General features: G+C 41.8%; 1 protein-coding gene across 1 annotated transcript; it reads left to right on the top strand.

The window, feature by feature from the left end:
- Positions 1-1,693: 1,693 nt before the first annotated feature.
- Positions 1,694-17,675, top strand: LOC308163864 (interleukin-1 beta-like; the record flags this gene model as incomplete). The annotated part of the gene is made up of 8 exons (XM_080538048.1): positions 1,694-1,739; positions 4,040-4,204; positions 12,448-12,458; positions 12,793-12,991; positions 13,307-13,498; positions 13,869-14,002; positions 14,261-14,466; positions 17,609-17,675. The coding sequence occupies 8 exons, from the start codon at positions 1,694-1,696 to the stop codon at positions 17,673-17,675; spliced, it is 1,020 nt and encodes a 339-aa protein (XP_080394174.1).
- Between the last annotated feature and the right edge of the window lie 6,707 nt (positions 17,676-24,382).

Here is a 24,382-nt window from a genome sequence, read left to right as displayed (position 1 = left end):
CACACATATATATATATATATACCAGTTTTGACATCTTGAATGTTGTTGGGTTTTACACAGTAAAAGTGGTGTTTTTACAGAATTCGAGGAAAAAGCTTTTTATTTTTATTTTTATGTTTTGTGTTGATCCGAAAAATGATCCGATCCGTGACTCAAAAACCGTGACACGATCCGATCCGTGAGTTAGGTGATCCGTTACACCCCTATTTCCAATGTATGTCTGCTCTGTACAGTACATGTGTAATTGCATGTTTTATTACATTCCATATTGTATCTATTTGTAGGAGGAGGATAAGTGTTCATATGAGTTCTCTTTTTGCATCCTTTTTGAAGATGTGTTTCAAGGGTTTGGCATGTACATTACAGTATGGGCAAAAGAGGCATTTTGAGCAGGTGACACCCATACAATTTAGAAACATACCAAACCCTTGATTTCACAATCAATGTGTTTAAACATGCATACCGTCACTGATACTTTACCTGCTTTAAAGAAGTGAACATTGAACTAAATATCCATTCATAACAAATAGCCTATATACCAATGTAATTCTCATCAGATGAGACATATTCACATCAGAGTAGACATACTGAGACTTATTAATGTTCAAATCATCTTGACAGACTATAACAGGTAATGACAGAATGTGTCTATAACCCATTTACAAGCATGATGAATAAGCCAGGCATTAGTGAGGGAGAGAATAACACTTTATTTTCTTTTACAGTGAGGCGCAAACTGACTGCTTCAGTTACACTCTTGAGACCAGCTCATGATGACTGTGTCTCCTTTGCAAGGTTAATACATGTACATTACTGTGTGTCCCATCTTTATTCACTGTCAAAGTGATTTCCAGTTGTGTGAAGTTTCATGTTACCTGCTCCTTCAGCTCCAGTGATGGTCCTGCTGCCAATACCTCCTCAGCGGCTTGCCTGGGCCCCATCCTTAGGCCTACAGTCTAGAACCCGCCGTGTGGGAATACAGTATGTAATTTCAGTTTATTTATATTGCACACAATTTCAACCAGGTCTGTTATTTTGATTGAAAGTCATCTGTAAATGTTGGTACTTTGCTGTGGATATTTAACAAACTATTGAGACTACTTTTGCATCCTATTACCTTAGATTAGGGGTGTAACGGATCACCTAACTCACGGATCGGATCGTGTCACGGATCGGGTCATTTTTCGGATCAACACAAAACATTTTTGTTTTTATAAAAACTGCTTTTTCCTTGAATTCTGTAAAAACACCACTTTTACTATGTGACAAAAACCAACAACATTCAAGATGTCAAAACTGGTAATATATATATATACACATACATATATATATAACATATTCTACACTCAAACATTACATAATTATACTGAAATACACTCAATTTAAATGATAGGAGAGAGGGAGGAGGCGCCTGGTTGCAGCAGTGAATCACTGGGCTCTTTAAAGCAGATGAATAAACATGTTTTATGCCACTTTTAACTAGGGGTGTAACGATACATCGATTCACATCGATGCATCGATTCATTGACTAACGATCTGATTACATCGACGCAATGTAAACATATCGATCTATATCGTCATCTTAAAGATACACCTTTATTTTGAAATGGCACATTCTGCGTGACTGTCACCATTTCCGTGCAGCGGCAAACTACAAAGTCAAAGAGCGCTGCACACTGTGCAGGTCAAGTCATGGCGAGTAGCAGGGATAACGACGACGAAATTCGCTCTCCTCTCGGTAATAAGTCGGCGGTCTGGAAATATTTCGACGAAATGCGGCACAGCAGCCAGCCAGGGTGTTCCCGTGTGGAGGGAGGGAGGAGGGGGGAGGGAGGGGGCGTGGCGTGTGTGTGTGTGTGTGTGTGTGTGTGTGTGTGTGTGTGTGTGTGCTTGAGAGAGAGAGAGAGAGAGAGAGAGAGAGAGAGAGAGAGAGAGAGAGAGAGAGAGAGAGAGAGAGAGAGAGAGATGTCTCCTGAACATGTTGATCAGTTAGTTTTTTTTAAGAAAAACCTCCCAAAGAAGAACACTGGAGGATATACTTAGTGATCTGTCAATATGCACTAAGAATGCGGAATTGTTTACATTTGTTTTGTTCTCCAGCTGAAATTGCTTATTTTGGTTAAGAAGAATGTATATAAGATGTACTGCACTGTACTGCATTTGCACTTATTATTTATTATTATTTTATTATTATTTATTATTATTGCACAAATATACTGTAGGTTAAATGGTGACCTTGGTTCAGTTCTAACTGTTAAAAATACTGGGTTTATGAGACAGTAAAAAAGTGAACGTTTACAAAAATCCTGCCTTAAAAAAGGGGGGACAAGTTCTTCCAGTTTTGTCTCATAGGACATTAATGTTTTAAAGCTGAATATCTCTTGTTTGTGAGACTAGTGAACGGGTCTATTTTTCTTTTTGTAACAGAAGAATACTGTATAATACAATATGATTTAAATGCTGGATACCTGGAAGAGCTCACAAATAAAATGGTCAAATCATATTCTAGTTGTTTTTGTGAGTTGATAATTGTGTTAGATTGGCATATGATATCGCGTCATATCGATCATATCGTCATATCGATCTTGAATCGAATCGAAATCGTATCGTGACTGACATTGTGATATCGTCAAACATTGTATCGTCAAACAAATCGATATAATATCGTATCGTGATGAAGCTGGTGATTTACACCCCTACTTTTAACTAAATAATAAAGTGAACCCTTATTTTGAACATGGTATGAAAAAAATGCCTACATTATCAGAAGTTGTCGAGCTACCTTTTTCGTGCCTCCCGTCATAGTTGACAGAGAAGCCAAAGTGCTCCCATACATGGGATTTAAATGACGAGGGAGGCATGTCGAGTTCTTCTCCGCCGAACAACGTAACATGATACACTTGTGGGCCGCGTTCGTAAATTCGCTTTGAGAGCGCCGGAGCGCACACTGGGTCCGACGTCATAAAGGGACTAAGTAATTTGATTGGACAAGAGGCGTTCCTTGAACGCTGATCAGATTCCAGAGCGGATTTACGAACGCAGCCTTGTTGTTGTGGATTCCCAGCTTCACGTGTAGTGAGCAAACAACGGATTATTTTTCTTTCGCATTATCAACCTATCATTGAGCTTTAGAGTGAAACAAAGCCCGCAACTGTCGTGTCTATCTTTTCATGGCAACTCTACATTGTGATTTACAAGAGATATTAAGTAATATTATTACTTGTTAACATTTTGCAATTGATCCGCGGTACACATGCGTTCCGAACCGTGGAGGGCGATCCGAACGGATCACGGAATTTCCGTGATCCGTTACACCCCTACCTTAGATCCTACATTACATGTTTGTTTATTAGTTTATTTGACAGGGATAATGCACAATATAATGCACAATATAATGCACATATATTGCGTCAGATATAGTTCAGAGCTAATTTTCATCTGTAGTCCATAGGGGAAGGGTAACAAGACAATAGGGAAACAGGATATACTAATACAAATGACTAAGATACAATAAAGTTCTAATCAACAATGGAATAATAATAATAATAATAATAATAATAATAATAATACATTTAAAAAAGAATATATACAGTATATGTATTTGTTTTTTTATTATCAACATCATTTATATATATATATATATATATATATATATATATATATATATATATATAGCTATGTATAAATGATGTTGATAAAAAAAATAAAAATAAAGTAAAAGCATTACAACACAACATTACACTAGTTAAGACACACACACATCATCATCATCATCATCATCATCATCATCATCATCATCATCAATACAATTAATGATCACAGAACTGATGTTCTTTCAGCCTATTTTGGGTTCTAGATTAAAAATGGTGAATGTACTACTCTCTCTGATACTAGAAGTGTCATGTGAAGCACCCTGCCCCTACCAGAGCAGAGCAGCATACAGTGCTCAATACTCTCTGGCATGTTTTTTAACTGAAGTCTATGCACAGCTCCTTTTTGGTTTAACATGTGTTTCCTATTTATTTTGTTGTCATGTAGCACTGCCACACCATGCTCCTCCATCACAGCCTGCAGCCTCTCTCCCTCCGCCCCCAACACAGCCTGCAGCTGAGCCTTCCATCCCCAGCTACCACCACAATGTCGGCCGCTGGAACTGCTGTCCCCATCAGAGCATCTGGATGAAGATGGGGCTGGATGGACATGGTGACTGTACACACACACACACACACACACACACACACACACACACACACACACACACACACACACACACACACACACACACATAGTAGAGAAGGAGAATCTTCCTGTGTCTTGCAGTGCATTGTACTTTTTTGTTAGTTATTATTTACAATGAAATGATTAATTAATGTTGTAACACTGTTGCAAATTGTTTTAAATATGCAACTTTTGTATTAGTTCGATACAACCAAGGTTTAATCCGTTTAGTTTATTTGTTATGTACATGGTTTAGCAGTTGTGCGTGTGTGCTTTTTAATAAATCAAGTGTGGAGTTCAATACAGACACGTGTCAAAGTATGTTTTAAAACAGTATAGAATAGAATAGAATAGACTTTATTGTCGTTGTACAGTTGCCTATACAATGACATTGTAGTGGTTCTTCTGAAGGTGCAAAAAACAGAAAACATATTCACATATTCACAAACATATACACATATAACATATCACAAATATTACACACTAGACAATTAAAAAGCGAAAATGCTATAAAACAAGCTAAGAGACAATGAGGTCCGTGGTGTCAAGTGCAAATAAAGACAACAATCTTAAGAAAATAAAAACAACTATAAATGCAAGCTAAAAGACATGAGGTCAGTGGTGTTATAATACTATAATAATACTGTAAAAATATATAAATGTATAAATAGGCACTTAGAATAGAGTTATTGCACATTTCTATTGCACTTTTCCCCCTGAAGATAAACATTTATGAACATGTCTTATGTCTATTGTTCAGTGTTCTGATGGTCCATGGGTAGAAACTGTTGGACAGCCTGTTTGTTCTAGCCTTTATGCTCTGTACCTCACTCCAGAGCGCATCAGGCTGAACAGGTGGTGACCAGGGTGGAGGTGGTCTTTAAGAATCCTTCCTGCTCTGGAGAGGCACCGTGAGCGTGCCACGTCATCCAGGGAGGGCAGGGGACAGACGATTATTTTTTCCGCTGACTTCACCACTCTCTGCAGTCTCTTTTTGTCCACTACTTTGCAGCCAGCATACCATGCTGTGATGGAGAATGTCAGCACACTCTCAATGATGGAGTGGTAGAAGGTTCCCAGCAGCTTCTCCTCCACCCTGTTTCTTTTGAGAACTCTCAGGAAATGGAGTCGCTGCTGGGCCTTCTTTACCACCGCTGTGGTGTTGGCTGACCAGGTGAGGTCCTCTGAGATGTGGGTTCCCAGGAACTTAAAGGAGGGGACTCTCTCCACAACGTCTCCGTTGATGTAGAGTGGAGCAGGGTCTGCCTTTACCTTTCTGAAGTCTATGACCACTTCCTTGGTATAATGGTTACATTAACATCAACAGTGGAGCTTAGGGTTAGAGAACTCAACAGGGGCTGCAATCTGATCAGAGTGTAGTCTTCCTTCCAGTCTGATAAGACCTGCAATCTTCCCACGGTAAGATAGAAACTGGAAAGGGGCAGAATACATTGCAATTAAAACAATGACATAAAATGTCATGTTTTCTTTAATGAAATGAATTATACATCATCAAAACATGTTGTGTTACATGAAACATTTAATTGATTAAGACTTAAAAAGAAAATATTTATGGTCAGTAGTGTCCTCAGGTGGATTCGAACCCATGGCTGAAAACACGGCAAGAAAGGGTCAATAAAAGGTCAAATCTCTGTTACGGGAATACTCGACTGGCCGCCCCGTGGGAGACAAGTGTTCAAACCCCACTTGAAAGTGTCCTGTCTGGTTCTATAACTGCCTGGTACGGCAGCTACAGTCTCATCGGTAAGGCTCTACAGAGGTTGGTGAAAACAGCCCAGATCATCACGGGCTGTGTGCTCCCAGTCTTCAGGACATCTACTCCGGGAGGTGCAAGAGGAAGGCCGGGAAGATCATCAAGGACCACAGCCACGCCTTGCCCTCTCTGTTACCTGTTGCTACTGCCCAATACTGCTGCTATACACTTTGCCACCTTACGTTATTGTTTTATTATTCTTATTTTGTATTGCATTGTTGATTGTTTGATTGTTGTTTGTTGCATTGTTGAGGAGCTAGCTTGCCCTAAGCATTTCACGTCTACGGCTGTATAAAAAAACTTTGATCTGATTTTATTTTATTTTATTGTACGATATATGCATTTATTTCACTCCTAGAGTTGCTTGACAGGTGTTTCTGGTAAGTCAGATATTCCATAGGATCATATGTGCAGGCATAAGAGTATGGAAGCATATAGTGGACTTAATTCAAATGTTAATGCAATTTGAGATTGCAATTGCATCTTCCACTTTTGCATGCATTCTTTCAGTCAATATTCAAATTCAAATGCAATCATATGATTTTCATTTTCATTTTCGTGTAGGCCTACCTGGTATGCACATTCGCTGTCAATATTAAAATGATACTGCAAAGCCATTTGACATTTCATTTTCAAACGCTTAGGCCTATAGGCTAATATATTAGAATATATTATTCAAATTATCCCATTCTCATGTCAGTCTCATGCCGGCCTGTCAGTCATTCTCTGGGGGCAATGTTCAATGGCAGGACTAGCGCAAGTCATTTGGGATTTCGCAGATCAGATAGAAAGCAATTTGATTCCCTGGTCAGATGCTCATGACAGAATAGAACTAATAATTGAAAATGTAGCTGAATTCTCTGCGATCATAAATAATGATAATCAGTGTTCAGCTCTCCCTCTAGTTAGCTGAATGGGTGAATCTTCTGCTTACTCCGGCAGTGCGGGTGAAATGATGAGACTTGACACAATTCGGTTTGCTTTTCCTTCTTCCTTAATTAAACAGATTGTAAAACTGACAAAACACATCGATCCATTAGTACATATAACAACCAAACAGTGAACGAACTAACAGAAAAGATTTAACAAAACACAATCATTCAGAACTCAACTCACCAACTCCCATCTCTCTCTACAACTAACCTTCCGTTTCCCCTGTCACCCAGGTCATTCCACTAAAGGTGGATCAGTATAGCGGCGATATAAATAAATGCGGCGCTCAGGCAACTCGAGATTGGAATTCAAGTCTCAGGTGATTCCTCGAACGAGGATCAGCCTTGTGTCATCAGTGTTCACAGAAGACAGGCTTACATATCTTCGATATGGGCGCGTGCACGCAGACATAAAAAGCCCAGAAGAGTCGATCTGTCGAAATGAAGATACTCCACTCTGCAGGGGTTCTACATTTGCGCAGCATTCCGAATGATTGATCTTTATGAAGACGGAAAAATAAGATGTAAAATAGTGCAATACTGCCGCAATTAACAAGGCGAGGGAAATGGTTTGGCAAGAAATTGCTGACCGATTAAATGCGTAGGTCATACTAGCCCCAGTTATTGTTATATGTTCATATTTTAATAAATGAATATTTACTACTGTGGTGATATCAGCAGCAGGCTACAAACCGTCATATCGCCACAACGGCCTAGTGGTATCGACCGCTGCCATAGGATTTATTCGTCATTTTATATCGGTGGTTCAAATCCCTCTTCAGACGCACTTTTTACTGCATTTCGTTGTCTGAATCTAATCTAAAATCTCATCTAAAAAAGTATTGTTTGATTGATTGAAAACTTTATTAGAAGATTTGCAGAAGTAGGTACATGACAGTACATATTACATACAAGGTCAACTAACAGGATAAAAACCCAAGAAAGCCACTGGCTTATTTCAATTGGGGTCCTTGATTCTCAATTCATCGTTACATGTAAGACAGACAAAGAAAAAAAAACTAGTACTATCTACAAGATAATACAGACAAATAACTATTACTATCTACAAGATAAAAATACATCCATCATGGGAAGAACAATACAACAAAACATCAGGTATGTACAGCGGGTAGGACAGGTGGGGACATACACCACAGGTGGGGGCGGGGGACAAAACACAAAGTATGTACAGTGGGTAGTTCGGGTCTTTTAATCAGATTTTTGATTTAGAGGGTCCAGTTACGGATTGCAGCCTCCTGTAAATGTTTTTTGAGAGTGGTTTTGAAGGTGGGCAGTGTTTTGCACTCCTTTAAGATTATAGGGAGGGCGTTCCACATTTTTACTGCATAGTTTGCAAACGAGTTTAACCCCTTGTTTGTGGTGCAACGCGGTTGAACGTGGTTCGTGGAGCTTCCTCTGGTGTTGTATGTGTGGACGTTGTTCACTTTTTGGAAGTATGTTGACAGGTACTTGGGTGTCTTTGTGGTGTAGCGTATCTTGAAGACCAGGCCCAGTGCAAGCTGCTGCACTCTGTCAACTACTCGTAGCCAATCAAGGCTCAAAAAATGAGCAGCGGTTAGATGTGTCCTAGGGTTGAGGCCTAGCAGAAGCCTAACCAGTTTATTTTGGGCTGTCTGGAGTCTTGTTTTATGGGCCTTTGTGGTTCTATAGTACCATGATGTTACGGCATAGTCGAAGTGACATTGAATGAGAGCTCCTGATAGGGTCCTCAGTGTGTTTTTACTGACAAGTGAGGATATCCTGTACAAGAATCTAGTTCTATGGTTCACTTTATATATTTTTTTTGGATTACTTTTGCTGCCATTTTATCTCCGTATGTAGGCTATAAAATTATGGTGCAGGCTAATTTACAAGAACTGACACGATTACAATGGTGTTTGAAGCCTTTGCATGAAATCTTCGGTTAAATGTAAAAAAAAAAGAAAAAAAAAGAATGACTTAGTCAAGTCTCGAACACGCAACCTTTGGAACTCCAGTCGGCTGCCTTAACCACTACGCCAGCCAGACCGCTGTGATGACAGCAATGCAAGTTGACACAATTCCTTTTTTTTTTACACTCTTTTCTTTATTTATCTATCGATCGATCTATCACACTTTCAAAATATCAAGTTATCTATCACACAATCAAACTATCTATCGATCGATCACACTTTCAAAATATCAAATTATCTATCTATCACACAGTCAAACTATCTAATCTATCTATCTCGTGTGAAGTGGGAACTAATATTTCCTAAAAGACACATGAGGAACTGTCGTTCGGGGTTTAGTTTCCGCCTGTGAGCCTTTTTTGACGCGCGTCTTACCATAGCCTCTGTTTTAGCCTGGTCGCGAGCAGGCTAATTATATCTGACTCAGAAGGAGCTCAACCAAGCAGCGAATTATTTGAGCCACATTGATGGCACCGAACGCAAGCTAACATTTTCTAGGCTTAGAACTTTATCGAGGCTTAGAACTTTATCGAGCTTCGTGGAATAGGCCGCCCCCATTTCTATCTAAGCCAATCACTCTCCGCATGCATACTTTTAACCAATCACAAATCAAACAAATAAAATAACCTCCAAATGAACTATACCCTCCCATGGATTAGCCAAACAATCAGACTACATGCACATTCACTTCACTTCTACTAATACGGCTCATTAGCTTCCGGTCCAGCGCTGTTCCCCACCAGCTGTTTACAGGAGCTCTGCAGTGTTACGGACGTTACGGACAAGGGGTGATCATGTTATGGCATGTATAGATGCCACTAGAACTGGCTAACTTATCTCAATTGATGGGGTAACTGCTGACAGCAGCAAAAGAATGTATTCTGAAGTGTGCAAAAACACCTTGTCTGCTCGAGTTCAAACAAATGCCTCTAAATTCATTGAATGGCACTTCATCACTACTGCAAGACAATGACCCAAATCATACTGGCATAGCAACTAGAACACGTGTTTGACTTAAATCGAATTTAACATGCATTTCATTTCCTGAAGATGAGATTTTAGGCTAAAATACCTAAAAACAAACAATAACTGAAGATGGCTGCAGTACAGGCCTGGCAGAGCTTCACCACAGAAGAAACCCAGTGTCAGTTGGGTTCAATGGCTAACAGACTTCAGGCAGTTATTGCATGCAAAATATTGTAGACCAAATATTAAACACATGTGCTTAATTTGGACATTTGGAGTGTAGAGCCAAAAGAAGAAAACAATACTTGAATGAATGAATGAATGGTCTTTATTGTCATTGATATAGTACAGGTACCATACAACAACATTTGGGAGGGGGGGCTCCCCTGGTGCTAGGAAAAAAATACTAAAAACAAGAAGGGAAAAGAGCTGATTTACATAAATAAAGGCTATGTACACTATCCACTATACTATACTATACAAATAAAACACTGTGCTGTACTCTATGCTATGCTATACATATCCTAACATTTCCTATCTCTGAACCTTATGTACCCGAGGGTTGTCATATTGCACATAGTGTTATTGCACATTCATTTAAAGTGTCGCAGTTTGCAGGTTTGAAATGTTCACAGTTGTGTTTCAGTATTGCACTTGATTACAATCTAGTAGCTGCCATCAAATTGTCTAGATTGTCCAGGGCCTAGAACCTAGGTCTTTGCTGTGTTCAGGGCCTGAATGGCCCTGGGGTAGAAGCTGAGCTTCAGTCTATTTGTCCTTTCGGACATGGTCCTGAACCGCCTGCCCGAGGGCAGCCGAACAAAGTGTTCGTTCCCAGGGTGGGATGGGTCTCTGGAGATCTTGGAGGCCTTCCTGAGGCAGCGTGTGTTGTACAGCTCTTCCAGAGAGGGGAGGGGGGCGCCGATGATCTTCTGGGCCGATCTCACGACTCTCTGTAGCGCTTTCCTCTCTGCGGCTGTGCAGCTGGAGAACCACACGCAGATGCTAATACGGCTAATACTTATGCTTAAATCGGGTAATGTCAGACTTCTATTTGCCTATTCTTATTTACAGTCATTATCTAAGAAACTGGAGGTAACACTACACTGCAGCACAGCAGATGGCAATGAATCACTAACGGTTATAACTCTATGGGGGCAACAGCCATCTGTAGAGGAAGTCCCTTATTACTTAACAATAGGAAGAGCCTGGATATGCTAGAAGTGGAATTTCTGAAAACCAACAGAATTTGAGAAATCACTGCAGATTTGACATAATTAGGAAATGCTAGAAATGTTATCATATTTCACCTGTCAAGCTGTCATACGCTTCCCTGCTTCTTATGACTACTGATATACTTCAAATATGCATTGTAGGAGGAAAAGTTACAATGTATTGGTGGATATTTCTAAATCTAGTTTTGCTTTATCTATAGACATCTCAAGTTCAAGTTTATTGTCATAGTTACTGGGATACAGGGGAGTGTATGACAGTACATTGATATTTTAAGCTCTCCTCTTTGAAAACACAATAGTCGTCCAGGAACACAACAGTATCCACAATAAACACAATAAAAGACAATATATACAATGATACAGGAGCAGCAGTGAAGCATAATACATAAATTATGAATGATATTTACTTTTTAATGACTTAAAGAGGCCATCAGTATATATATACTGTATATTTAACAGGAAGTGATTGTGACCAACCAGTACAGCTACATTGCAAGCATTGTTTAGTGGTTTTGATGATGAAATACTGAACTGCCACACATATACTGTGATGCTTGAAAGTATGTGAACACCTTGTGCAACTATAGATTGTTTTTACCATGACATCTTTATTTAATCAGAACCAGTATTTCTTATCTGACATAACAGGCTTATATTTACCAATTTCATATGTTGGTTTAGAGGAAATCATGCGTGTAGTAGGAAAACTAAATTAAGAAACTAAGAAACTAAGAAATGAAAATGTTTTTATCTCTAATTGCACAAGGGTTTCACATACTTTCAAGCATCACTGTATATATATATATGTTACGGTACATGTGGGAATACGATACATGTGGGAAAACTAGGGTTAGGGTTAGGTGCTAGGTCGACTTGGTACATGCTGGCATGTCTAACCCTAACCCTAATCCTAACCCTAACCGTAGCACCCTAGCACCTAACCCTAACCCTAGTTTTCCCACATGTACCGTATTCCCACATGTACCGTAACATATATATATATTAGGACTATATACTGTATATGATAGTGGTTCTCAAGACATTATGTCATTATTGTCAAGTAGTGTAAATATTTTGGATTATTCTCAGTACTGTTGTGTGTGAGTCCAGGATTTCATCATCAAAACCACTAAGCAATGCCTGCTATGTAGCTGTACTGGTTGCACTTCCTCTGTGTGGGAAACTCTTGGTGACTTGCCTTGTATAAAACCCAGTAGGTTGTCATATAGGTAGTCAGAATTGTCCTACAAGGCCTATTATTCTCAGAATATATATATATATATTTTATTCATATTTATTTATTCATAATAACTGGCTTCCCAGGTATTGTGTATTCTAGTGATATGTTGTGGTCTTTTTCTTGCTGCAGTATTAGAAAATGTACTTGTTGTAGTCCTTGTTTCAATGACTACAGTAACCACAGGTTGATATACATACTGAACTGTGAACATACGTTTCCTGTGTATATTAGATTTGAATTGGATTTCAAAGTAATAGTTTTACTAATGCATTATTAGGAGTTATAAAAGGTGGATGTGTTTCTGTTCCAGTTCTAACCACACAGACAACATGGAATCTGAGACTAAAAGCTGTTTAATAAAGGTCTCGTACTCAAACAAAGACAGACCAACAACTATATGAGGTCATGAATTATCCCAAGCATATGTTGTCCTATTGTTTAATAAACATTCTCTCCCAACCTTGTTCTGTTCAGTGCCCTGCAGACAGTAAATCATGGAGCTCCAAGCTGCCCAAGGGGCTGGACCTGGAGGTATCCCATCACCCCGTCACCATGCGCCGTGTGGTGAACCTCATCATAGCCATGGAGAGGTTAAAGGGCAACGAGTCGAGCCTGGGCACTGAGTTCAGAGATGAAGACCTGCTCAACGTCATGCTGGAGAGTGCAGTGGAAGGTAGGCTATCTAAGTTCACTTGAGCTAAATAGGCTTCATACAATAATACTGTTAGCCAGCACTTCAATTAAGTATCTGAAAGAGGTTTGAAAGACCAACCTAGACAAATGAATGTTGACAATGTAACATGTTTCACCATCAGAGCTGACCACAAACTATGTGCCTGCCTATCATTGTTTGTGTAGGTCATACATTATGTAGATCATAACAATAAGTGGAAGAGAAACAGATCTTTGTCAGACAAGACACATTTCTTTAACAATGATACATGACAGTACCACAACATAATCTTATGACTGTCTTTCTCCTTATCAGAGCAATTGGTGTTTGAACAGAACTCTGCGGCACCTTGCGAGATCGACGGATGTGCCAGGACCAGCGGGTTTAGCAAGACAGGTGAGGTGCAGTGCAGCATCACTGACCGCCAGAAGAGGAGCTGGGTGCTGCTGCACGAGGCCATGGAACTGCAAGCTATGATGCTGCAGGGAGGCAGCAACCACTGCAAAGGTACGTCAACACGTTGGACCACGAGGACCACATTGAAAACAAGTGTTTCAGTACGCTTTTACGTGCTATCCTCTGGGATGTACTGTCTGTACTTTTTACCCAAATCAATCAATCAATCAATCAACAACTAGGTCTCTTCTCTGGCCCAGATCTAGGGTTTGCTTGGCCTCCAAAAATTCTAACCCTGACTAAGGGTTAAACTGAGCTTAGATCAGGATTGCTACATAGACTTGCTTAATTCCATATCAAATCCTATCCCCTTCCCCAAGACACTTCATGTAGTACCAGTAACTCTCTCCTGATCTTGTTTTCAGGGGGTTCAGAGTTGAGTTCTGAAGTTGTTGACCTCTCTTCTCTCTTCCCTCCTCAGCTCTTGTGAGTCTGTCCATGTATGTGACCCCCAGGGCCAGTATTAAAGTCAGACCTGTAGCACTGGGCATCAAGGGTTCCAACCTCTACCTGTCCTGCTCCATGGTAGAGGACAAGCCCACCCTGCATTTGGAGGTAAATACAACACCAAACACAACTCTCATTGAGGTGGTCAGTCAGATTAAATGTAATATGCAATTCAGATATTCCAACATACATTAGACCAAACAAATAGGCCTATTCTGTCCCATTCAATAACATCAACATTATCATAATGTTAAGACATCATCATGTGCAGGCCTATAGATGTTCATGAATGACCATGATGAGGAATGACCTTGTGACCTTTGACCTTAGTTGTTCTTGAGTCTAATGGTGATGTTTATTTCCCAGACAGTGGAGGACAAGGAGTTGAGGTGCATCAGCAAGGACAGTGACATGGTGCGCTTCCTCTTCTACAGACGTGACATGGAGGTGGACAACAGCACCCTTGAGTCGGCCCTCTTCACCGGCTGGTTCATCAGCACGTCCCAACAGAATGGCCATGTGCCAGTGGCCATGAGCCAGCAGTCCACCCAACAATGCACCAGATTCTCCATGCAAGATAGGCCTAGAAAATAACGTAGTAACTTCTTGATGTTTTTAGAGAGTATGTATGTACTAAGTACAGCACGTTACAGGACTGGGTGTATTGACTTAGTCAAAGTTTACCACATGGTGGCATTATTGCGTGTCAAGTAAGGGTAAGCACCCTTGATATTAATATACTGTCTGAAGGCATTAACCAAATGTTACTGACAGCAGATACAGAGTTGTATCTTGTATCTATCATATTTGTATTTACAATCCTGTTTTCCTATTATGTATTGCTTTATTTATGTCTAACTAATTCTGATTATTTATCAAAGTTTTTATCAACTGTTATATTTGCACTCATCATCTATTTCTGCATACATTTGCAGTATGTATGTACAAGTATGTTAAATAAATGTTTAATTGAACAATTTAATTGAATTGATTTATTCTGTCTAGTTGATGATCATTCTGAAAACATGCTGATTTTAACTACGATCCTTGAAATTAAAAGAAAATGTTTTATGAGCATACATTATGAATCGTTTTTTTCAACTGATTTATTGGTTAAGTTCGTTGCTGCACTTTTTTATTTTATTTTTTTATTTCGGGCGTCATATGCCATCAAAGGGGGGGAAATGCGACATGAAAATATGTCAAAATGCGGGACTCTCATGCACAAACAGACTTAAGGCGTTTATTATATATATATATTTTTATTATTATTTTATTTCTTATGACGGTACTGATACAGACTTCTCCTTCTGCTGGGTTTTCTGCTGCGGGTTGAGGAAGAGGACCCGACCCACCAGCAGAGGGCGCCGATGTCCCACTGACAGTACTACTGCCATAGCAGAACAGTACAATAAAAATGCATTGAATACAAAATAAAACTTTCAAATGATTGTTATTGGTATTTTATCTTGTATTGCTAATGTCTTACTGTGCCTGCCTGCCTATATTGTGTTGTCAGTCTGTGGGTGGCAAACTCAGTTCCCCTATTGGGATCAGTGAAGTAAAAATAATTATAGGCCTACTATGCTTATCCTTTAATTCTTTTAGAGAAACACAGATGCAGACACATACTACTAAGACAAACTATACTCACCAACTACTCTTTGGATTCAAAGTAACAACGCTGTGTTTATTATGTTGCTTTATCTTGTTTATTTAATGCAAGAACAAAGAAAAAACCAGACATGCCATGATTAGATTTTAATGAACAATATTAAAGCATTTTCAAACTAAAGAAATCGGAGGACAGGCTCATTGAATTGAATGAATTGTGTTTGATACAATTCCTCATTACTATGGGCTTTTTCAAATGTTCGAACTATCCAATAGGAACACAGGGGCGTTACCCGGCGATTTCAAACAACGAGTCAACGACTTGACAGTTAGACAGTAGTGATGGGGGAAACGAAGCTTCCGACGCAATTGACACGTTCGACACAATTGTGTCGGAAAAAGTGTCGATCTTTCGATGCAGTCGATACTGCAACTCCATACTGCCATCTGCTGGTCAGGTCATGGTACTGCCTATACTGCCATCTGCTGGTCAGGTCGTGGTACAGCAGCTCCACAATGACATCTGCTGGTCAGGTCATGGTATGGCGGCTGTTTGATAATTGGGGCAGATATAGATGGTCAACATGGCATAACAGGGGCCACAGTGTTGGGATGTGCTTGTGGAACAGGGAAAGAGTGCAAAACAAGGCTATATTGTGGGAACTGGACAGACATGTGCTTATGTGAACAATAAAAGATGTATTGATTGTGTACATGAACAGGCAAAGTGTGGGAGGGACATGGTTGTGTGGGACATGGTTGTGTGGGACATGGTTGTGTGGGACAGATTAGTCTACACATTTTTATTCAGGAAAACGATTTTCTCCACAGTGCTGGGACTGAGACGGCTTCTCTTTTTGCTTACAATGTCCCCTGCTTTTGAGAAAACCCTTTCGCAGGGGACAGAGGTTGCTGGCATATGTAGATATTTGGTGGCCAGCTTGAACAAGTTCACATATATTGTCTTGTGTGCGGCCAGACCCGTCACCAGGGCCCAGTCTTAGGGTGGGCCAATGAACTGCATGGGGGGGCACAATTATTATTAACTATTTTATATAATCCGATATGCTATGGTATTCGTCATGCAACACTGACAGGTGGCAGAGGCTAAATTGGACACGTAGCCTACCGATGAAGAATAGACCTAAAATGATCAGAATGCAGCAAATAACATAACAATAAACACAGGCGAAGCTGGTTTATTACAAGGCCTTGTCGACCCGAGTAGGTCTAAGCTAAAATTATTTGAATGCAAGTTACTTTATAGCGTGGAGAGGCCAAGTTGTGCATTACAATGCGCACAGGTCAATAATTGGCACCAACCCAGCACACTTACAAGAACAAGAATTAAATAAATGCCAGGGATAGCCTACGTAACTAAAATTAGGAGACTGGCACGCAACCAGTGCACTTCCAAAAGGGATACAGTATGACAACAATATCCGATCGTGTGATCATCACATTAAAACCACCCATCTACAGCAAATAGGATCAGCCAGATCCTCATCATTGAACACGTGATACACAAAGCACATTAAATATAGCATAACCGTGCAAACAGCTCATCTCTCCAGTTGAAAAAGCTGTCGAGAATACAACTAGCAAAACATCACCACGGCGGGTGCTCACACACACACACACACACACACACACACACACACACACACACACACACACACACACAATATTAACGTACCCTGAATTCGCTCTCTCGTCTCCTCCCGGCTCAGAAAAGAAGGAGGCGGCGTTTTTCAGTGCTGAATCTTCCACTCATCCTTGAGCTTGTGGCTGAGGTCCTTTTCGAAGGCAAGAAGCTGAATCAGTTGAGCCTTGCACTTGTGCAACATGCTACGCCGGCGATGCTCAGAGAAAACATGTTTAAGTGTTGAAAAATACTTTTCACAAGTCGCGGTAGACGCTCCCAGAGTTAGGGTGAGTGTATAAGCTTGGATGATAGTTGGCATGGCCTGGAACAGCTGTCCCCTACTGTCTCACTATCTCCTCTGTCACAAGTTTGCTCATCATTTCTATAATCTCGTTTTGGATTACTGGGCTGGTGTAGCGTGCATTATGTGGAATTGCTTGTGTGATCTTTGCCAGTTCTGCATCTTTACGCATGGTGTACTCGAACAGCGACAAGCCCAACGGAACCATGGTCATCGTCTAGCACACCGGCAAAACCACAATTATCTCCACGTAGGGGCAACTGATTGACCACTAAAAACTCGAGCATATCAATGATAGCTGACATGTAATATCTGTTGCGTGCCAGCTGTTCGGAGTTGAGAGTGGAAATCTCCCTTCCCGTCTCTTTACGTTTTACAGAATCCCTCCACATTGCTTCACAGGCTAAATGCTCCTTTGAAAGGGCATGCTTATTTAAGCCCTTGTTTGTTTCAACGGCATGTTTCCAGTCATTAAATCCCCTAATGGAGAAGGTTGCATCAGATGATTTGAATTGTCTACACGCGTAGCAAAACGCGCGTCCTTTTTCATAGAAGACTCAAGCCAGTCCCTGTTCCTATACCAGCTAGAGGCGAATTATCGTTTTTTTTTTGCACCAAACATTCTGACTGGATATTTGGTCAAAATAAGCTGTTTAGGCTGGTCCATCCCAAGGTCATCCGATGGCTCCACCACTGAACCAAGATGAACACTAGTCGTCGGGGGGCTAGCAAGGCTAGTAGTAGCCCTAACAGTTGGGCTAGTAGCGAAACTCACCTCGCTAGTAGTCGCCGTCGGGGTGCTAGTGTCAGGCTGCCCACAGTCGCTAATGCTGGTGCTATGTCCATCGGGGTTGGGTGCAGCTGCACCTTTCGAGGATTTACGGGTAATCCACTTTCTTATATCCATCTTTATTCAAAAAGCTTTATCCATCAAAAAGCGCAGATTTCACTCAACTGCTCAGTGCTCGCCTCATACAACTGAAATGGCGGTAGCAGCAGCGTGCGTCACGTGCAACTTTCAACTTTCAACTTTCAAATGATTGGTTGTCACTAGAATCCCGTCCAACAAAATGAAAAACACACTATTGTTTCTCAATTTTAATGTCTTCATTTAACATAAAATATGAATCATTTTAAATATATAAATATATTTCTTTATTTTAAATTGTATATCTGTTGGGGGGGCACCAGCACGTCTGTGGGCGGGCCCGGCCCCCTGAGGCCCGCCCATAGTGACGGGCCTGTGTGCGGCCCAGTATTTCTGAGTACAGATCCTGCACTTGACCTTGCTGGGAGTTAGCAAGTCAAAGTGCTCCCACACATAAGATCTGGCTCTTTTTCGTCCTGCCTCCATTCTCCCTTACTCCCTCTCTCTCTCTAGCTCTCACTCACCCTCACTCTCTATCACTCGCTCAAACTCTCCCTCACTCTGCACAAGTTCACTCAATCTCTGACACTCTCTCAATATCACTCGCACATTCACTCACACAATATCACTCACACTGTCTATGTATGTCTATATGTATGTGGGCCTGGTGTATGTTTTTTTTAATTTGTTTTTATGTATGTATGTGTATCTATCTGGTTAGCCTATGTGTTGCAATTATGAATCTACGACTATCTTTGTATGTTCTATATCTATCTATCAATATCTAGCAATCTCCTGTCTATTTCTATCTCTGTCTCTCTGTCTCTGTCAATAAATTCTGTCTAGCTTCCGTATGTCTCCACTCTGTCTCCAACCCTCGAATATGAGTGAGTTTCACGTCATTTTATGCAGTACCAAACTTGGAACACTGCCACGTTTGCGGAACAATTGACGCACGCGTCAGATGTGCGTGTGTGACGTATGAATCTTTCTTCGAGTAGTCACGTGGTTTTTGCAATTTGACGCAAGCGTCGATACGTTTGTATCGAAGATAGACGCCGTGCCGTGACTACTGCGTCGAGCGGTAACATCCCTATTAGACAGTCATCCATACAATTAAATGTTCATTGTATTTTTTATATAAAAATATATTACAGTGCTTATTTCAAGTGAAGTGATTTCATACAAAACAGCCATGGACGAAGGAGGGACCGAATCTAAAGTCTGCAGAAGAGGTAAACCCTCCCGGGGGCAGTGTTGTGGTTGTTGTTGTGATATGAACTAGCTAGCGTTAGCATGTAGCTACCGTTACTGTAGCATGTTCGCTGTGTGTCTAACGTGACATGACGAACTAGATGGGGATGTACTTATAGCTACACTATCAATATGCATTATTTGGGCTGGCCATCAGTGACAAATAATGTCTGTAGGGTGGGGGTTAGTTAGTTTTCCTGATGTTCCCATTGTTTTCCACAGAGTTGCACAAGCAGAAGTTAATAGAGTATTTGGCAGCGAAAGGCAAGCTGAAACCGTCCAATCCCAGGTATTGTTCCATAAAGTGACGCAGGCCGTTATCAAGTCATTACATACCAATTGGTCCATACTTGATTTCAATACTAGATACGTTTATTATTTACTGCAACACATATCTTTTCCAGACCTTATCTTTGTGATGCTCAAGTGATGAAGCCCACCATGTGTACAGTGAACAGGGATGTAAGTGTCGTCCTGTTCTCCCATCTGTTGCAGAATCTCCCTCAAAGCAGTCTGGACAGTTTTACTCTTTGAAAATAGTACAGCTCATTATTCTTCATTACTCAACTCATGTAACCAGCAATAAAACTGATGAACGTTTTTGTTGTTGTCTCAATTTCAGACGGCCCTGGGAAAAGAGAACAAGGGTCCTCCAAACACACTCAAGATGAAAAACGAAGCTGTAAAAATTCAACCTCTGACTGTCAAAGCAGTCTCTCAAACAACATTACGGAGCACAACCAACAAACAGAGTACCAACAGCACACTGCGAACCCTCTCCGCAGTCTCTGCTACCGCACGCCGTACTGCATCCAAAGACGCAGCACAGAAAGCTGCCCCAAGCCACACAGCCAGCCTGAAGCCAGCTCCAGTCAGACCACTAACCACTGCACCTATTAATGCAAGCCTAGGTGCCAGTGACCGACACAGAGTACAGCCTAACATGGCTGTCAAAGTTGCCGCACGCCTCAACTCAGGCAAAGCTCCGCAGCCAAACACTGGGAAGCCACCTACAAGTCACGCACGTCCCAGGGCGGCGCTTAACAGTGTCAGAATGAGCGTTGGCACATATGCTAAAACAAAAACAGGTCTCATCCCTGCTCTGGTGCAGCCAAGAAACACGCTGTCGAAAACCACCGTCCCCGCCCCGACTGCAACCTCCGCCACTACCGTTGCCCCAAACAAAACACGGCTGAGCACCACCATCCCAGTCTCTGCCCCCCAGAAGACAGTCTTAGCCCAGAGGAAACCCTGTTCTACCGCTGTTGTGAGCAAAACGGTCCAGAGGACGACTACAGCTGTTGCAAACACGAAGGTGAAAAGCCAGGCGCCGAAAAGGACTGAACCTAAACCGCCTACAGTGAAACCTCTACAACCGCAGTGGCAGAGACAACTTAACGCACCACCTAAACCAACAGGTGGCGCTACTAGGCCCAAGGCTGCAGCCTCCAAACCAGGTGAGAACGTGAGGGGGGCTCCAACGACGAAAACCACAGAGAGAGTTGTGACACACGTGGTGGAACCTGTCAGACAGGCCGGCCCACAGCACAGGTCTGCGCTCAGAGGAGCGGGAGGAGCCACCCGGACACGGAGGCCCGCCTCCCCCGGGACAGGGAGCCAATGGCAGAGCAAGGCCTTGAGCAGAGCAGTGCGTGCCGCAGTGGCCGAGCTGGGGCAGAAAGACAGCGGCTCGTTGGCTGTCACAGAGGAGGACGGAGGAGCGGAGATCGGGACGGGGGACATCGCGACTGAAACTAACGCTCCTGTGACCGGTCTGTCGTCATCGCCACCGTGTCACAGAGGCACAGGCCGCACAGGGGTGATCCCACAGACTGTGCCATGCTCTGGTAGGAATGCCAGCCAGGCGGGGTGGTCCACGGCCGCGAAGACCCCCAGAGTTCAGACCAGGGTCATGCCCCAGACAGAGCAGGGCAAGAACAAGATGACAGCTGCCCAGGAGGACCGTATGTGAGTATCACCACCCCCCCCCCCATTTCAGTGATCTATGTTCAATTGATCATGCTCCAACTTGTTCCTTTGTTGTTGTAAAAAGTTCATATTTGTCAAGTTAATACATGCTCTCGTTTCACTGGCATATCTTCTTTTTCTTTTCTTTTCTTTATCAGATAAGGGTGCCACTATCCTACTTACTTCATCTCTGTTTACATTTTTCCAGACGGAAGCTTCAGGAGTGGCGTGAGGCCAGGGGCATCTCCGACAAGCGTCCTCCCATGCCGGTGCGGCCTCGCACAAGGCGGACAATGGCTGTCCCCCATTCCTACTGGGCCAGTATGGAGATGGAGGACCAGGCAGACTCCCTGATCTGTGTTGTGGACCGATGTCTGGCCGACTGTATTAAACTGCTGGAGGAGGTACGGTCTGCACTTTTGGTTGAGGGACGAGTGTCGCTGAGGAACGACGCCACATTGCAACCAAGCTTGTTACCAAACCTAGATTGTTGGTAAAAAGCAAAACAAACAAAAAACACAGTTTTTATACATCACTTACTGTATGTAGCGTAGTCTTCAAACAGGGAATTGAATACACACTGCTCACCGGCAAAATTATGGCAATCAACATATTCTGCTTACATGTCTTGTTTTGTGAAATGCGTGCATGTCCACCAGGTCAGAACAGGGGGAGCATTGCGAGGGGCTCAGGCAAAAACTTTAGGAGGGTGTAAACACAATATGCTCATCTCTATGCTCTTCCATTATATGTTGCACAATAACCCACAAACACAGATGTTTCTCATTTCTGAAAAAATGTCTGTCCATTTCCCGGCTGTGTCACAGGGTTGCCAAACAAAGCAAGTACAGGATGTGCTGTCTAGGGTGCCCATGGCTCATAAGTTTTCCAAGTATTGGATCTGCCAGGCCCGACTGATGGAGCGCCAGGGCAACCTGGAGGTTCTACCTCTGTTTGAGGAAGCCGTGCGCGCAGTGGCGTGCAGTCAGGTGAGGCAGGGTAGGCGGTGCCTCACCCAGGCATTTAAGAAAGAAAAAGAATATCAGTCTTTTTAAAATATTTTTTTATTATTTCTTTATCTCAAAAATATATATTTTTTATTTATTTATTTTACTCAATATTCTTAACTTTAATGTGTTAAAAATGTTGTTAAAATAAAAATAAATGATGTAAAATGTGTTGTTTTACAAATATAATGCATGCCCTGGCACCAGGAGAGTTTGCTCCCAAAGCTAGCTGATTGCTGGCGAGAGGCTGAGGCAGTGCCTCTGTGCTATGCGAAGTGATAGACCAACGGCTTCGTAGGTTTGCGCATGCGTAGTCTGTTCTCACATTGTCTTCATTGATGGACGTTGAAGCACCGTGCCACGCTGCCTCTGACAGCATGATTGACAGTTTGCGTTTGGCTTGCCGTAGCGGCATTCCTCTGCTGTTCGCGCCGCGGTTCTACATTTCCCCAGCTAACTTGAGATCAGCTACGCTATGTGTAGTTATGATACAATACATGACATTTTTGACCAGCTATTTGATAGTATAGTATATATGGGCTATGTGATTTACTTTATAGTATAGTATATTAGCCTACATTACATTACAGTCATTTAGCCGACGCTTTTATTCAAAGTGACTTACAGTAATTGCATTTAACGTAGGAGTGTACTGCTTTTTTAAGGCAAAATGAAGAATAGCAAACTAAAAATACAGTATAGCAATATAGCAATAGCATAGAGAAGAATAGCAAACTAACAATACAATAGGTGCTTAAGAGGGAGGATTCTGGTAGTAGGCCTACTTCTTGAAGAAGTGAGTTTCGAGCCTGCGTTAAAATATATAAGGGCTATTGATTGCCTTTATAGAATGCACTATGCCATTTGAAGTCTGGCTGGTGCGTTAATCGCATGATTTTTTAAAAATAGCTCACTGCCTACCCAGCCAATGACCTCACTGCACGTTACTGCGTGCGCGTGGTGGTGGAGGTAAGCACTCTCCCTCCCTCCCCACAGTTCTTTATCTACATTTTACATTTACATTTTTGGGCATTTAGCAGACGCCTTATTCCAAAGCGACTTACAATCGATACATTTGACTAAGCAAGTGAATCATCAATTCACCAGTCATAGCAGGATGAGTAATCTAGCTCAGGCCAGGGGCCATTGGCAGTCATCATGATAGATGATAGAAATAATTTATTTTCTTTTTGACACTGGAGAAACAGTACAAGGGGGGAAGTATCTCTCCCTTTCTCTCCTTCCTCGCTATTTCTACTCTTCTCCCTCTCTGCGTCTGTATCTCTTCAGCTAACTTTGTCCTTATCCATCATCGATGTCGCCTGGACGTCTATTTGTGCTATTAATCCCTGCCAGGACTGGGCGGTATCAATTATTTCATACCTTTATACCATCCTCAAAATAGAGCGAGCCTGACGGGAGCCGTCTTTGCTCTTTGTGGTGAGATATCTGCTACACCGTATGACATTTAGCCTAAACAATCATTTAAACTTTACACCGATCACAGCTAAAACAAACAAAACAAAACAGTTGGATAGCATAATATGACAGCTTAATAAGAAGCCTCATACACTGCATTCGTATTATAACTTATGTCCTGTGTCTTTTAGCTTAAAGTCTGTCATTCGACTATAAAATATTGGTTTAATTACCGTTATGGGGAAATGCTCTGGGAGTCGTAACTCCGCTTGGTTCTTTTCGTGTTCTCTTCCGGAGCCAGCTGAGAGAGAAGGCAGCTGTAACGGCACAGCAGATTCTGAGGGCCTGTTCTGTCTGTTGCCTCTGGTCCTGCACTGCATTTGTCACCGAAAGGCTGCCATATAGCAGCATT

This window comes from Nansenia antarctica (assembly GCF_963989245.1).
Source record: "Nansenia antarctica genome assembly, chromosome: 8".
In the NCBI taxonomy this organism is placed as follows: Eukaryota; Metazoa; Chordata; class Actinopteri; order Argentiniformes; family Microstomatidae; genus Nansenia; species Nansenia antarctica.
Note: the sequence above shows the minus strand (reverse complement) of the source record. Positions and strands in the feature narration are given on the sequence as shown.